The sequence below is a fragment of the Carassius auratus genome, chromosome 27 (genome assembly GCF_003368295.1).
Source record: "Carassius auratus strain Wakin chromosome 27, ASM336829v1, whole genome shotgun sequence".
Taxonomy (NCBI): domain Eukaryota; kingdom Metazoa; phylum Chordata; class Actinopteri; order Cypriniformes; family Cyprinidae; genus Carassius; species Carassius auratus.
Genome location: NC_039269.1, coordinates 25,449,808 through 25,466,062, shown reverse-complemented (window position 1 = coordinate 25,466,062; position 16,255 = coordinate 25,449,808). Strand labels below are relative to the sequence as shown.

Sequence of the window (16,255 nt, the reverse complement as noted above, 5' to 3'; positions counted from 1 at the left end):
GGAAACTATGCCATGAAACGTAAATTGTGAGATGAAAGCCAAAATTAGGCTATGACATAAAAATGTTTATGAAATGAACATGTTATTGTTTTGGAAGGTATATGTAGTATTGTATACAAATGCCATAAGAGTGAATGCACATAGGAATTGAGTTTTGCACAAAGGAAGTTAAGATTATGATATAAAAAAACAAAATTATAACATACCCAAATTTATTTAATAAAAGTAGAAATTATGACATTATAACTCATAATGAGCACATAAATATCCTTTATAAAATGAAACTGAGTTTTTATATAATTAGTACAAAAAGCAAAATGATGACATTGAAGGTCATATTAGATAAAAATACAAAATTATGATATATTAAGTCTTTATGAGATGAAAAAGTAAATGATAAAAGTCAAAATGATAAGTCATAAATCAACTTTGTACTTCTTAATTCTGACTTTTGATCTCATCATATACTTTTATGCCATAATTAAGATTTTCTAAAGCATTAGGTTTTTTTTTTTTTTTCAAATATAGCATAAATAGGCTTCCAATATGAAACATTTGCTCAACAACAGCACGCATTTCAGATTCATTGGGAAACAGTATAATTCTTTTTCACACCAATTCAAATTTCAGTACAAAAAATAAGCACAAACATTTTTAATGAACGTGGAAAATTATAAACCAAACTGAAACCTACTAAATAAACATATAAATACATTAACACTTTTTGGAATTTTTTTTATATTAATTGATAACATTAATATTGGAATTGAACAAATATGGGACATATTTCATTTGTAAAAATGCATTTATTTTTCACCTAAATATAGGCCTGTATAGTTTACATTACAAATTATTAATTTCTGGTCTAATTGTCTAACATGTTCTGTGCTTTTTAAAATAATATTAATTGGAAGGCATATGTACTATTGTATGCAAATGTCATAAAAATGATTGCACACAAGGAGTGAGTTTTGTATCTCTGTGTTACAGACATTAAAATATAATACAGCCTCCTGAATATTATGATAATAAAAATATCTAGGACATAGTATTTTTGTTTTTTTGTATTTGTCAATACTAGAAAATGTTCAAGTTTCCCAGGCAGATTATCTTTTTGTACAGTTGGAATCACTAGCATCTCTCAAAATACTTGATCAATCACAGTTGACCTTTACAAATGAGTACACTTTTTAAATACCATTTCTGTGAATTGTACCAACTTATGCAATGGAATGCTGCAGTCGACATCAAAGGAATTAAAGTACGCATTTATTTTCCATTTTTGTCTAATCCCTCTGATTTCTGTGGGGATTAACAGACCAATCATGAATATTGAGCGAGCGCTCATAGGTTAGAGATGGAATCTACCACCAGTGGATGTGCAGTGATAGCTGATGGTGACAGCTCAACGAAGAAGAGCATCATGGGAGTAATTCCTCGTATCAAAGGGTAGCATTTGTTGTTGGTTTCGGCCATTGAAGTATTACTGGGCTAGGAGAGACGGGAATGATTTTGCATGTTGGGTCAGTGCAATTTATTCAACTGAACCTGTGAAATGTAACAGACTCGAATAGACCATCAGTGAAAGTAAGGTAAGATAGCATACTGTTTATAATATTATATAATGTATTAGGTCAATATTATGTAATGATTATTTAATGACATTGATGTGTGTGTGTGTGTGTGTGTGTGTGTGTGTGTGTGTATGTGTTATAATTATAAATTCTCCATCACAGTTACAACTAATATTCATTTTCCATAGAAAACTGTAGATCTGTCTACTCTTACAGTTCAGAAACCTGTGTCAGTCAATTTTGAGATCAGTTTTCTATTAGGGACTGATAAGTCAGTATTGTATCAGTCAATTCACTATACATCCATTGTGATATATTTTTCATCATCTTTAACAGTGTAACCTTGTCATGAACTTATATTCATTTCAGATCTCTTGTTGTGGATAATCTAACACTATGAAAGTATTGGTATTATGCAAACGCTTACATAGTTTGATGTGCGTAAGAGGGATTCAAGAATATTTAATCTACTAACATGGAATACATTAACAGCGGCTCTGCAAAACCTTCCTCTCCATCTGGTTTAAATTTGTGTCTGGCATATACTTTTCTCTTTAAAGTGTGCAAAATGGATGAAGGGACAGAGGACCTCTCTGAGACACAACCACTAAGAAGTCTGGCAGACCAAAGTGCTGAGCTACCAGATGATCCTCAAAGTGGACCCTCTGCCAATATATTAAAATCCAAGGCATCTCTCCCTTCTTGCTCCCCTGCCCCGGGTTCAGCAGTTTCTGCCCTGCAGTCTAAAGTCAAAGCAGTGTCCCAGAGAAAGTTAAAAGGGGCGGAGAGAGATGATCTAATACCCGAGGGCTCAGCAGAAGAATCACTGAAGAAAACTCAAGATGATGAAGCGCTGTCTACTTGTCAAACAGAATACACTGAGCAGAGCAATAAGCCAATGGCTGGCAATACAAAAGTGCAGGAACCCAACTCTGGGATGCAAGGAGAAAAAGAGACTGCCAACAAAAGTGGGAAAGACAGTCCATCTCAAGGTGCAGCAGAAATGCCCCGTGGGCTTTGTGAAGGGTCTAGCCTGGAGAATATTGCAGTGGGTGTAGCTGGTGAGCCTCAAAGAGGCATTGCAATCAAGTCAACAACGTCTTCTCCCAGGCACTGGGCTCCTCCCAAGGGCTTCTGGCGAGTGGCACGACCAGAGACTTTACTTCTTAATTCAGAGAGTTCCTCCACACTGGCGACTCCAAAGGATGTGCCACCCACAACTGAGGAGGGTCTGAAACGGAAGCCAAAACTAAAGACTGTGGGTGTTGTTGTTCACAAGGAACTGCAAAGGACTGACAGCTTGGAAAGTGCTTTTCGTAGGTATCTCCAGAAGGAGACTGCAACAGCAGATCCAACTGGTGGGCTGTGGAAGGCAGACAGTTGGGAGACTGTGTGCACCAGGGGAGGGTCTTTGTCTGTTGCAGAGAAAGTCGAGATGAACAAGACAGACCTGAACGAATACCAAGCTGATGCTATTGAGATCAATCCTTCCATGCATCCAGAGGGGCAGTATCAACCACCAAAGGAGCCACACAGAGGTAAGGCTTTAGATTAAAGGGACATTTCATGTTTGTTTTGTGTTGAAACATGACTTTGTTTCTTATGTGGAACACAAAAGAAGATATTTAAAACAATCTCTCTGTTTTTTTTAATTCGTCTGTACAATTAAAGTGAATGGTGCATTCGTTTAATTACCTTGTGCAGTTTTTCACTGTATTTATGATTTAACCAGCATTAATCACCCATGGGTCACTGAGCCAAAACTCACAGCAGGGAGTTCGGTATGATCTCTCAGAACAGATGTGGCTGCCTGTCACCATAATTACAGATGAGGGGGAAGGGTTTCGGAGGAAGTGGAGCAGTGGAGATAATAGTGTTTTAATACCGAACGACGTAGGGATAGATAGGCTGAAATCTGCCGGCTTGGTTATGTAACAGCAGGACTACAGGATATTGGTTCAGGGGGGTTGTACTATTCTTCCACTTCCTGTTAAAAGGAATGATTAGATGCTGAGTCTGGTCTTGTAGCGAATGGCCTTAGCAAGCTCATTGAAATGATAACACATGCCAAATGGTTTTGAGTTCATTATTCTACAACAGTATGTGTTTTCGTACAGATTTACCTCCCTACAAAGTAGGTGAATGGGACTCAGCGATCGTCACAAGGGACCCTGTGTTTAACTATAGGTAAGACACGTTGTCCTCAATCAAGCACATCATTGAATATGCATTTGCACTCAGCTAGACTTCTGTCAGAATACAAATCCATATGAAAGACACACCTCTTCATTTAAAGATTAGGGCTTGCACATAACATGGCCATGAAAGAGATTACATAAGATTTAAGCTTCTGACATTCTGTATGTTTATTTCTGATTTGTGGGAAGTATGGTGCAAGTTTATCATATTGACAGTGTAATGTTAATGGAAATAATAGGCTGTAAACCTTTTGTGTGGCTGTTGAGAAATGAAAACATTTGAGAAAATCATTCATAGCATTTTGAATAGTCATTACATTTACTCAGTAGAGGAGTGTAAAATGTATTTTCTGCTTTGGACAGACCTCTGATCTCCACTGCTGAAGTTACTCTTAGTCCACGACATGAACAAGCCAAGCGTCTGTTGGAAAGAGCTCGATTCAAAGCACGTTCTCAAACCTCTGAGAGTGAAACCGCCACCTGCCTTGGTCAAAGAAAGGGCCTGTAAGTCACCTTAAGACTTCCTACTGCCTTCTTGTTGTTTGTCTTGCATCATGGTTGTCTTTTTAAAAGTAATCTACTACTACCTTTTAATATCCCATCTAAAATCATATCCAAAGATACATGGAAATATTTATTTAAGCAGTTCATTCAGAGTTGTGTTCCTGTGTCATATAATCACGTGTACTGCATATAACACATATTTGGCAAGCATTATTATTAATCCTGTCACAAGTTGATTATTAAATAAATCAAAAGCCTTAATTCATGTTAATCTGTTTAACTTAAAAAAAATAATGCATTTGCCATTTGTTTCCATTCAAGTTTAAATTATAATTATGTAACATGATGCAGTGATGTAATAGAGATAATGAAATGATACAGATAGTGATTGCAGATCTCCAGGTGTTCTGTAAAAGCTCTCGTATCTGCTTTATAGGGAAGCTTTACCAATCAGTGTGTCATCTGCGCTGCACAGTGCTGTTCTTGTCACGGCTCAAAAGGAGGTTACTTCACCTCTTCAGTCACCGGATGTCCGGGGCAGGAGTCATGAACGTGGGGTGCGCTCACGCCGGTATGGCCAATCGCCCACGCGAGTACGTTTCGAAGATGAATCGGAAAAGGAGGCTAAGCGGCGATACCTGGAGCGGGTGCGTGAACGCGGGCCAGTGGTGGCTGAGAAATCCCACTCAACCCAACAGCTGAAGGTAGATCACATTCCAGAGGAAGGCAGGGGGGCAGCAATAAACTGGGTAAATGTTGGAATCCCTGTCGCGATATTAACCAAGGAGGGAGAGTGTCTGGCTGCCATGGTGTCAAATGATGAAATGCTCAGGAAATGTGAAGCCTGTGGAAGCATCTTGGGACCTGCCCAAAACAAAGATTGCCATTCCCAGCCAACACATAGTATAGTAGATTCTCAGGAGAAGGCTGCCCCTCGGTGGGTGACCCCTGGCCAGCCGTGTCACCGAAGCATCCACCCGACCTTCATGGAAAGTTTAACTTTCACAGGAGGTGTCAGCCTGGCAGAAAATATAGGACGGGGAGATGTAGGAGGTGCAGGCGAGAACACGTCAGCTTTTGGGAAGCTTCGAAGAAGGAGCAGGAAAGGAGAAAGCAGAGTTGAAAGCGGCAACGGTCCATATGCTCGAAGTCAGGATCTATGGGCTCAGAGAAGGAACTCCAAAACCAGATCAAGCCTGGAAGATAAAACTACTCGCTCTAAACTAAATACGCCTGAACAAGGTGCGACAGAAACCTCTACTGACCTTGAGAATAAGGATCTCTCTAGCAATGTCAAGGACTCTCCCCCCCATCTTCCCATCAAATCGGCTCTGAAATCAAGTTCCAAGAGTCGGCCGACAGGGCAACGGGTGGTCAAGCTAATGCCCTCGGTTCAGTACCGCCTAATTCATCTTGACCACAAGCTAGATGGGAGCTCTCACCATGACACCATACTGCCTGAAGAGCACCTCAGTGTCACTCTCAGTGCCTCCCCTCAGGTTTATCCAGTCACCTCAGGACTGACTTCTTGCAACAGACCATCTTCTCTCAGGTATTCCTCATCTATGCTGACCACAGACCTCCAGGCTCTAGCAATATGGGACTCTGCAGGTGACCTAGTCACAGGTAAGTTTACCTGGTTAAATGATCAAATGTGGCATCCCACTAGCTGACTTAAAATAACTTGGTCAGGATGTCACACCTAACACCAGTTTTTCTGCTGAAAAATGATGTTCTTGATGTTCTTCTCTTGATGCTCTAATGGTGTATTCACACTCTGAACAGTGCCCGAGCGTGTTTGACACGCAAAGCCTGGTTCATTTGACTAGTGTGAATGCTCCATACTGTACCCGGGCAAGGTTGGTTTGGCCGTCCCTGGCTCATTGGAAGAGGTGGGCCAGAGCACGGTTCGGTTGAGCTCAAGAACAGCTACTATTTTGTGTGCACTACTGTCATCATTATGACCGCATACATTTTCTATTACTACTACAGTACACTTATAAATTAATTGAAGTAAAGTATATATCAAGAATATTTAGGATTATAACGGGTCTGGTTCTCATATGAACAGCTGCAAATTCCTCCACCAATGTCAGCTTCCTGCATAATAATCATCTCATACGAGTAGCGCAATCAAGTGAAAATTGCTGCACGGCATAAATGATAAATCTATTAGGCAGTCTATAAGCGAAAGTGCTTTTCTTTCTTTCTTTTTTTTTCAAATTAAAATGTTGCATCATGAATGACATAAGCATGCTCTGGCCCGGAACATTAAAGTGCAATATGAGTGCAGGCCAGTGGGGGAGAGGGGAGGGGGAACAATCACGCTCGGGTTCGGTTGAAGGCAACCGTGCCTAGTGTAAGTACACCCTAAGTTAGCAATAGGGAGACTCTGCATCTACATGAACAACAGGTTTAAACAACCTGATTTAGAACTGGTTTATCGATTCCTACTGCAACTATGTTTGCTCATTCTTTTGTTGTGCATCAGGTCATTTGGCAGGTGAGGGTGTCTGCAGAGATCCCAGAAGCTCATGCACAGCACCTGTTCCCCCAGATTGTTGCCCAGCTTTGAGAGCTATGGGTACATCCAAAGCAGAAGACCTGAGGGCAGAACTTCTGAGAGCAGAGCACCGAAAGGCTGAAATACACTGGGATGACAGTTTAGCTGTGTCTAGGTAAAGTATATATTAAGACCCTTCAGTCCACAGTGGTTTGGCGACAGGGGGTCACACAGTACATAACTTTTCAGTGGGAAGGCCGTCAACAACTCTGTACTGTTTACAAATTACGTTACAACCAAACACACCGGAATTGATACAAGAAATAAAAAAGATCATATGAGAGACAGGTGTTCTTCTGTGAGAATGACTTCATTCTTGTCAAAAATGGTAGCCCGAAAAAAACTTGCATTCATAGTTGTCTGGACAATGATATGCAGTGATCATTTCCATCAAATTTTTGGGATAAATTAAGGGTAGGGTTAGGTTTGGATAGGACTACCTAAGGGGTGTGCAACTGGTGTGGTCACACCAGATCCTGTGCATGATGGTTGAAGAATCACGGTGACTGACAATTGCATTACAGGTGCATCTCCAAAAATATATATTATAGAAAAGCATTTTATTTTTTGTAATTTAATTAAAAAAGCTAACTTTCTTATATTCTAGATTCATTGCACACAAACAGAAATATTTCAAGAGGTTTTTGTTTTAATTCTGATGGTTATGACTTACAGCTTATAAAAAATTAAAAATACAAAATTCTGTATCTCAACATTTTTTTATATTTTTATATATATAAAAAGCAGGTTTAATAATGCTCATGAGTGGCTTGGTTCTAGGAATGTGAAAGCTGTAGCCCTTATTCTGAAGACGACTGAGTATTGTGACTCTTGCTGCGCTGTCTCTGGCTTCAGCCCACTCTTTGAGAAGCTCTCCCAAGTTCTTGAATCGGCATTTCCTGACAATTTTCCCAAGGCTGTAGTCACCCCTGCTGCTTGTGCACCTTTTCCTACCACACTTTTTCCCTCCAGTCAACTTTCTATGAATATATTTTGCTACAGCACGCTGTGAACAATCAGCCCTTTCAGCAATGACCTTCTGTGGTTTACCCTCCTTATGGAGTGTGTTGATGATTATCTTTTGGACAACTGTCAAGTCAGTTTTATTTCCCATAATTGTGGCTGCATGTTCTAAACTCAATTCCTGGAACGCCACAGCCTTGCAAAGTTTAGATTTAACCCTAATTAAACACACCTGATCCATCTAATCAGGCCGTTCAGGCTTATTTGTAAACTACATGGTATGTGTGTTAGTGTGACGGTAGGATTTGGGAAAAACACAAAGAGAGGGTAGGATCCAAATGCAGGTAAGGGTTTTATTAAACAGAGGGGTAAAATACAAAATAAACAGTCATGAGAGACAAACCAAAAGGGAACCGGATGAAACGGGGAACTCGGAAGAACGAGAAGGTAGAGGAAGTCTCGGGGAACACGAGCATGAGACACATAGGGTAAGGACTCCCTACAGATGACAGAGGAAGACAGCTATACATAGGGAGACTAATGACAAAGGATTGTCAACACCTGTGCAATTTAATTGGAGTGCAATTACTGTGAAGACAGAACCAGACTAGAGGAATTAAAGTGCCTATGGTGAAGTGCCTACAGGGGAGTGAGCTCAGTAGGGAACACCCAGGAAAACAGAGACTGGCAGCGTGACATTACCCCCTCCCCTACGGAGCAGCTGCCAGATGCTCCACCTAAAACCCAGGAAAACCCCAACAGAAAAAGAGGTAGGAGGGAGGTGGAGCGGCGGCGGACCAGGGGGAGGGACGGAGGGACAGAAGAACCAGACAGAATGGACAGACAGAGACAAACAACCAGGTGGAATGGAGAAACAGAGACGGAACAACCAGGAGAAATGGAAAGGTAGAGGCAGGAAAGGTGCAACACAAAACAAGGAGCCCAGGAGGGTGGTGGACCGGCGGAGGATAAAGGGGAGGGACAGAGGGCCAGGTCCAAAAGGAGGAAAAAAACAGGAAAAACAAATGAAAACAAACACCAAAAACATGGGTACATAGATGACATTAAATGATGCCAACCCGGGCGAAACAGAGGGCCATCACACCCATGTGATCAAGGCAGAAACTCCCCCAGGGCGGAGCGGAAGACCACCACATTCTTGCGGTCAAGGCCGGAGTCCCCCAGGACGGAGCGGAAAACCACCACGTCCTCGCGGTCGAAGCCTGAGTGCCCCAGGGCGGAGCGGAAGACCACCACATCCTCGCGGTCAAGGCCGGAGTCCCCCAGGGCGGAGCGGAAGACCACCACATCTTTGTGGTCAGCCCAATGGGAGGACGAAGATCACCTGTGACTAGCCTGGTCTCTGGAAGGTCGACGGTGATTAACCCTGACTCTGGAGGGTCCACGAACACCTCCTCGACCTCTGGAACGGCCTTGGGCCCCGCCTCGGCCTCCGGAACAGCAACGGGCACCGCCTCGGCCTCCGGAACAGCAACGGGCACCGCATCGGGAACGGTCTCGAGCACCGCCTCGGCCTCCGGAACAGCAGCGGGCACCGCATCAGAACGGCCTCGGGCACCGCCTCGGCCTTCGGAACAGCAGCGGGCACCGCATCGGGAACGGCCTCGGCCACCGCCTCGGCCTCCGGAACAGCATCGGGCACCGCATCGGGAGCAGCCTCGGGCATCGCCTCGGCCTCCGGAACGTCCTCCTGGACGGCAACGGCCCGCTCGGGAACGTCCTCCTGGACGGCAGCGGCCCGCTCGGGAGCGTTTTCCGAGTCCTGAGGAACAGTAGCTGCCCGTCTCCTCCTCCGCCCTCTACGATGGAGAGTTGGTGGCGTTGAGTCGGCCATCTTGTGCTGTGGTGCTGGGCTGGCGGCCATCTTGGGCTGTGGCGCTAGGCTGGCGACCATGCTGGGTTGTGGCGCTAGGCTGGCGGCCATCTTGGGTTGTGGCGCTAGGTTGGCGGCCATCTTGGGTTGTGGCGCTAGGCTGGCGACCATTTTGTGTTGTGGCGCTGGACTGGCGGCCATCCTGTACTCTGGCGCTGGACCGGTGGCTAATTTGGGCATTGGCGCTGGGTTAGCGGCCATCTTGTACTGTGGCGCTGGGCTGACGGCCCTCCTGGGCAGTGGTGCTGGGCTGACGACCACCCGGCCGGAAGAGACAGGAGTGGCTGGGGCATCCCACCGACACCGAAACTGCAGGTAGCGTACGAAGTCCCAGAACTCCAGCGTCTCCAACTGCTCCCTCTCTTCCAGAGACACTGGATCATCCAGACAGTTATTAAAATGATCCTTAAGGGCAATATCATTGTAGCCCATGCCCTCTGCCAGGAACACCTGAGCCAGGGTACCCACTTCATTGCCCTCTTGGCGGAGGGCGGTTAACCTCAGATACCTTGCTCGCCTCTCCGCCATCTTGGCTGGGGAACGGAAAAACGCCTTACCAATGTTCCTTGTATGATGGAGTCCTTCTGTGACGGTAGGATTTGGGAAAAACACAAAGAGAGGGTAGGATCCAAATGCAGGTAAGGGTTTTATTAAACAGAGGGGTAAAATACAAAATAAACAGTCATGAGAGACAAACCAAAACCAAAAGGGAACCGGATGAAACGGGGAACTCGGAAGAACGAGAAGGTAGAGGAAGTCTCGGGGAACACGAGCATGAGACACATAGGGTAAGGACTCCCTACAGATGACAGAGGAAGACAGCTATACATAGGGAGACTAATGACAAAGGATTGTCAACACCTGTGCAATTTAATTGGAGTGCAATTACTGTGAAGACAGAACCAGACTAGAGGAATTAAAGTGCCTATGGTGAAGTGCCTACAGGGAAGTGAGCTCAGTAGGGAACACCCAGGAAAACAGAGACTGGCAGCGTGACAGTTAGAGCAGGGTTAGAACTAAACTCTGCAGGACTGCGGCCCTCCAGGAACTGAGTTTGACACTCCTGTTCTGAACTATCCGAAGATGTACCCAGTATTTATACTAAAAATTAATCAAACTAATCAGGCTCAAAATGGAGTATTAAATAGTTTTGAGAACTGAATTTAAAATTGTCCTAAGTTGTATGTCTTAACCATCAGAATTAAAACGAAGAAAGAAAGAAAAAAAAACCTCTAGAAATATTTCAGTTTGTGTGCAATAAATCTGGAATATATGAAAGTTTACTTTTGAAAATTAAATTACAAAAAATAAAGACCTTATCCATGACATTAGATTTTTTTATTTATTCACCTGTATAATGTACACATGTTCCCACAGAGGTGAAACTCACCTGATGGAGTGTCCTTAAAATGACCTGTATGCTTGATAAATAGATAACTAAAAAATAGTTAAATAGTTAAAAATAACTAAACTGGTAATCTATGACATGACCACATCTGCAATGCAATCACACTAAAGTGCTTCCATTATAATCAATGGAATATCTGCTGTCTACACTGCAAGGGTGTGACTGCAGTTTTGTTAATTATTAAGTTGCATATGTAATCATATCTCTCCCCCTGATGCTAGGTAAAACACCAATAGTTGTAGTATTGCTTTGTCTTGCAAGCCCTGTGGATACATTTGCATCTGTGCAAAGCCAATGACCCAAAAAGGCACGAGTTTAGTTAGAAAAATGAATGTGAAATCTGTCATGTTTTCCCTGGGAGAGCACCGAAGTGTTGAACCTGAGACCACATGTAGGAGGTGATATGCATTCGATTGCACTAAAATTGTGAAATGATTTGTGTGAATGTGAAAGCAACTCAAACTCGGGTCTGCACTTGTTCAGGAAATAAAGTAAACTGCACATGTGGTTTAGCTTAGATGTGTTAAAAGGTGCATTGTTTCTACTATATATGAAACTAAACCTGCCACTAACCCAGAACCTGGTTAGCCAAAAATTACCAACAGTGTGTAAATAACCCAATAACTTAAAGGGTTAGTTCGCCCAAAAATGAAAATTATGTCATTAATAACTCACCCTTATGCTGTTCCAAACAGGTAAGGCCTCCTTTTATCTTCGGAACACAGTTTAAGATATTTTAGATTTAGCCCAACAGCTCTCAGTCCCTCCATTGAAGCTGTGTGTACGGTATACTGTCCATGTGCAGAAAGGTAAGAAAAACATCATCAAAGTAGTCCATGTGACATCAGAGGGTCCGTTGGAATTTTTTGAAGCATCGAAAATACATTTTGGTCCAAAAATAGCAAAAACAACGACTTTATTCAGCATTGTCTTCTCTTCCGTGTCTGTTGTGAGAAAGAGTTCAAATCAAAACAGTCTGGATATCCGGTTCGCGAACGAATCATTCAGTTCACCAAATCAAACTGAATCGTTTTAAACGGTTCGCATCTCTAATACGCATTAATGCGTACATAATACGCTGACACTCCCTCTGAGTTAAAACAAACCAATATCCCGGAGTAATGCATGCACTCAAACAGTACACTGACTGAACTGCTGTGAAGATGAACACCGAGCCGAGCCAGATAACGAACAATAGACTGACTCGTTCACGAGTGAAGAACCGGTTGCATCGGTGTTTGGATAACCAGTAGTTCATTCGGACAGTTCGATTCAATAGACCGGTTGAAGAAAACGGTTCACCAGTTCTTTTGCGCTCGACGTAATGGCATCATTGGTGATGATTGCCCTTGATTCAAGCCGTCGGTTTACCCGCGCTCATAACAATAGCACAGAATCAGTTCAGAATCAATCACCAAAAGAATCAGTTCAGTTCAGACGCTCTGTGTGTCGGTCTGCTTCACACTGAATCACACATGCGCAGTATCATCAGCTCCTCGGTTCACGAATCAGACGCGTCTGACAGAAACGGTTCTTCACTCGTGAACGACTCATTATCTAGCTCGGCTCGATGTTTATCTTCAGTTCTCTCTTCACAGCAGTTCAGTCAGTGTACTGTTTGAGTGCATGCATTACTACGGGATATTGGTTTGTTTGAACTCAGAGGGAGTGTCAGCCACATTAAAAAAGTGAACAGCTTAAGTAATTTGTGGATTAATGCGTATTAGAGATGCGAACCGTTTAAAACGATTCAGTTCGATTTGGTGAACTGAATGATTCGTTCGCGAACCGGATGTCCGGACTGCTTTGATTTGAACTCTTTCTCACAACAGACACAGAAGAGAAGACAATGCTGAATAAAGTCGTCGTTTTTGCTATTTTTGGACCAAAATGTATTTTCGATGCTTCAAAAAATTCCAACGGACCCTCTGATGTCACATGGACTACTTTGATGATGTTTTTCTTACCTTTCTGGACATGGACAGTATACCATACACACAGCTTCAATGGAGGGACTGAGAGCTGTTGGACTAAATCTAAAATATCTTAAACTGTGTTCCGAAGATAAAAGGAGGTCTTACATGTTTGGAACAGCATAAGGGTGAGTTATTAATGACATAATTTTCATTTTTGGGCGAACTAACCCTTTAATAAAGAGGCTGAACCCAGAGTTTGGGTTAAAAAAAACACACCATTTTTATTTTACTTACAATTTACTTAAAGCTGCGGTAGGGAACTTTTGACGCTCTAGCGGTTAATAAACAGAACTGCTTGCGTCTTGCGGAAGAACATCGTAGCCGGAACTACTTATCTCTGTTTATGTCTAAATATAAAATAGTCCGACTATAAACACTTATTGTAGGTGCACCCTAGTGATTCAGGACAAGCCAAAAACACGGTTTGGAAAATGGATTCATGGTGTACTCGATTATTATATATATTTTTCTACATTTTGAACACAAACAAAGTTACGGACCGCAGCTCTGATTGGTTATTTTTTACCGGGAGCGATGGAGTTTCTGCAAATGGCAATAGGACCACTGGGAGGAGCCAGAGGAGCTTGATTTTTTTCACAGATTATCTGTCTCATATTCTTCTGTCAGGACATAATGACAGGTTTAACAAATATGTAAAAAATATATTATTTACAAAAGTTACCTACTGCAGCTTTTACTGCTTCCATTATAGACTCCTTCTTTCTCCTATGTGTAGGAGAGCTGGGGAGCGAGAAGGCCGTCCTAAGCTATCCCTCCGTCGCTTTTTCTCAGCCATGGGACTGAACAGTATGGGTAAGCTGGTGAAGGGAAGCCGGTCCAACAGCATGGAGCACCTGTGTTCCCCCACTGCCCGCTACAGTTCTGCCTCCCCAAGTCCTACACACAGAGGCCTAGTCCCTCTGAAGAGGACCCCCTCTCTCCAGTCTCTCCACACAGTGAGTTCTCTTCTTTGTTAAAGACAGAGAGTCCACCAACAGCTGCACCCTCCCTTGCAATATCACTTGGGATCATTTGGACTGTAGCTCTGGCTTTGTTTAATGAAATATCATAGTATGTAGTTCATCTGCTGACCACAATACATCTGCAGACTCACAACATATCAGTCATGTGGACCTAACAGAACAAACTAGAAACCAACTGCTTTCTATTTAAAGAGGCAAATCGACATAAGATGCATGTTTACTGAATTTACTTGCTGAGGAATTAGGTTATAGAAAATAGAATACTGCAGGCTAAATCACACAGATGGATGCTAACCAACAGTAACGGAGACATTCATCAGGTTTTGTCAGATCAGTGTGTGGATAAGTGTCTCTTGCTGTTGGTTGCCACTTGTTTTGGCTGACTGAGCATGTTCAGTCGCTGTTTGTCAGGTCATGTAATGTCTGAGAAGTGACCTAACATTAATCTGGTGATAGCCACTGTCTGGTGTTGCAGTGAGAATTAGCCTTAAATCTAATAGAGTTAATATAACAAAACCAGTCAAAACCATAGGCATTTTGGATGGTTTTACAGTGCATTACAGTGTACTTACCCAAGAAAACACTGGTAGTTACTACATGGGTTAAGGACCGTTTTAGGAGTAGTTCAGGGTTAGTACCTATAGTTATTACCCAGTTATTGTAATTGGTATAATAAGCACATGTAAATGTGGAACATGACTGTAAAATAGTCTACTTACATTTTATTGGTATTACTTCAATGACAATTACCTCTTCATTATTATTATGAAAAGAAACAATGACATAGCCTATTATTACATTGCACCATGCTTGAATTTGTTATATGTGGCTGAAACAATTAAGCATGAGAGTGAGAATGCTTCAAATTCAGCTTTGCCATCATACTAATTAAACTACATTTGAAAACACATTAAAACAGAAAACAGTTATTTAAAATTGTAATACTATTTCACTATATTACAGTTTTTTACTACTGATTAAATAGTCTTATAAGAAACTTAAAAAAAAAAAAACATACTCTAGTGAATAAATGTTTTTTTTTTTTTTTTGATTTTGAGGTGAAATATGTGAAATATGTTTTTGTGACGTTCACTCTGTAATAAAAGTACTTAGTAGCACACCAAAGACTTTAGGTTTCTTAATCTAAACTATAATGTCCATGTAATGTCAGAGGTTTGATCACAGTCAAATCTGCTCTCTGCCACCAGGAGTCTCCTTTGGCTCAGTTACGGAAGGCATCTTCTGTCCAGAGTCTACAGTCCCCAAAGAGGAAGTTTGAACGTTCCACTATTTTAGGAGAGTTACCGCTGCCTCTGAGTTTGGGACCAAGGTCTGTAACAATGCGTGTGTGCTAAAATCTATGCTATTTTTAAGCAGTAAAGATTATTATTATATCTTTGCCTCAGCTTTGTGATCTCTTGATTCTGCTGTAAAACCATACTGAATGTGTCGATTTTCTGATTGAGCCGCTGATATCTGTGTTTCAGGGAGCTTCAGAAGGAAGTGAACTTAGAGGAGTCACTAGAGGATTCTCGAGGAGCCGGTCCACTAGGGCGGCTGGTGCAGGCCTTTCCTGACGGGACTTTACTCATAGAACTTACCAGACCAGCCAACAATAGACCTTTTGGCTTCGTCATCTCCAGGGGCAAAGGAAGACCTGACTCAGGTTAGACTTCTACTTCCTCCACATTTGCTTCCATGACACTGAAAAAAAAAAAAACAATTTGAGATGTTTCAAATCATTTAGAGGTATTTTATGGAAATCAGTTATGCTGGTTTTGTAGGTATTTACGTGGAACGGGTCGGAGACAGTGCCACGGAGAACATCTACACTGGACTCCTGAGCGTTGGAGATGAGATTCTAGAAGTCAATGGGGAAATCGTAGCTGGACTGACCCTGGATCAGGTTACACGCCTCATGACCCGGGATAGCAAAGCCACGATCCGGATTCTGCCACATTCCTGGGTCAAGCACTGATGCAAATCATGGGCAAAATATGAAAGATGGAATTATGAAGAAAAGATCATTAAGGAAAGTTGACAAAGCACTTTTAGACATGTTCTTCTGTCCTGGGTTAGGTATGCATTAGATTGTACGATGCATTGTTTCCAGAAAAGTAAGAAATAAAAGCTTCGAAACCTGGTCTTTTTTAAATAATTGTGATGATTCATGGATGGATGAGTGGATTGAA

At 42.3% G+C, this 16,255-nt stretch overlaps 1 protein-coding gene across 1 annotated transcript; it reads left to right on the top strand.

Annotated features, from left to right (window-relative positions):
• The first annotated feature begins 1,415 nt into the window (after positions 1-1,415).
• LOC113046472 (uncharacterized) lies at positions 1,416-16,199 on the top strand. Its single transcript, XM_026207317.1, has 10 exons — positions 1,416-1,592; positions 2,135-3,112; positions 3,692-3,761; positions 4,136-4,276; positions 4,713-5,902; positions 6,768-6,954; positions 13,817-14,036; positions 15,272-15,393; positions 15,551-15,729; positions 15,848-16,199. The coding sequence occupies exons 2-10, from the start codon at positions 2,143-2,145 to the stop codon at positions 16,039-16,041; spliced, it is 3,273 nt and encodes a 1,090-aa protein (XP_026063102.1). The 5' UTR covers positions 1,416-1,592; positions 2,135-2,142; the 3' UTR covers positions 16,042-16,199.
• The last annotated feature ends 56 nt before the right edge of the window (positions 16,200-16,255 follow it).

What these genes read in the sequence shown, in the direction of transcription:
- LOC113046472 (XM_026207317.1), top strand. Translation starts at nt 2,143, where the DNA reads ATGGATGAAGGGACAGAGGACCTCTCTGAGACACAACCACTAAGAAGT. An exon ending in CTCTCCAGTCTCTCCACACA is followed by an intron (nt 14,037 to 15,271) that starts GTGAGTTCTCTT and finishes CTCTGCCACCAG; the next exon opens with GAGTCTCCTTTGGCTCAGTT. An exon ending in CCTCTGAGTTTGGGACCAAG is followed by an intron (nt 15,394 to 15,550) that starts GTCTGTAACAAT and finishes TCTGTGTTTCAG; the next exon opens with GGAGCTTCAGAAGGAAGTGA.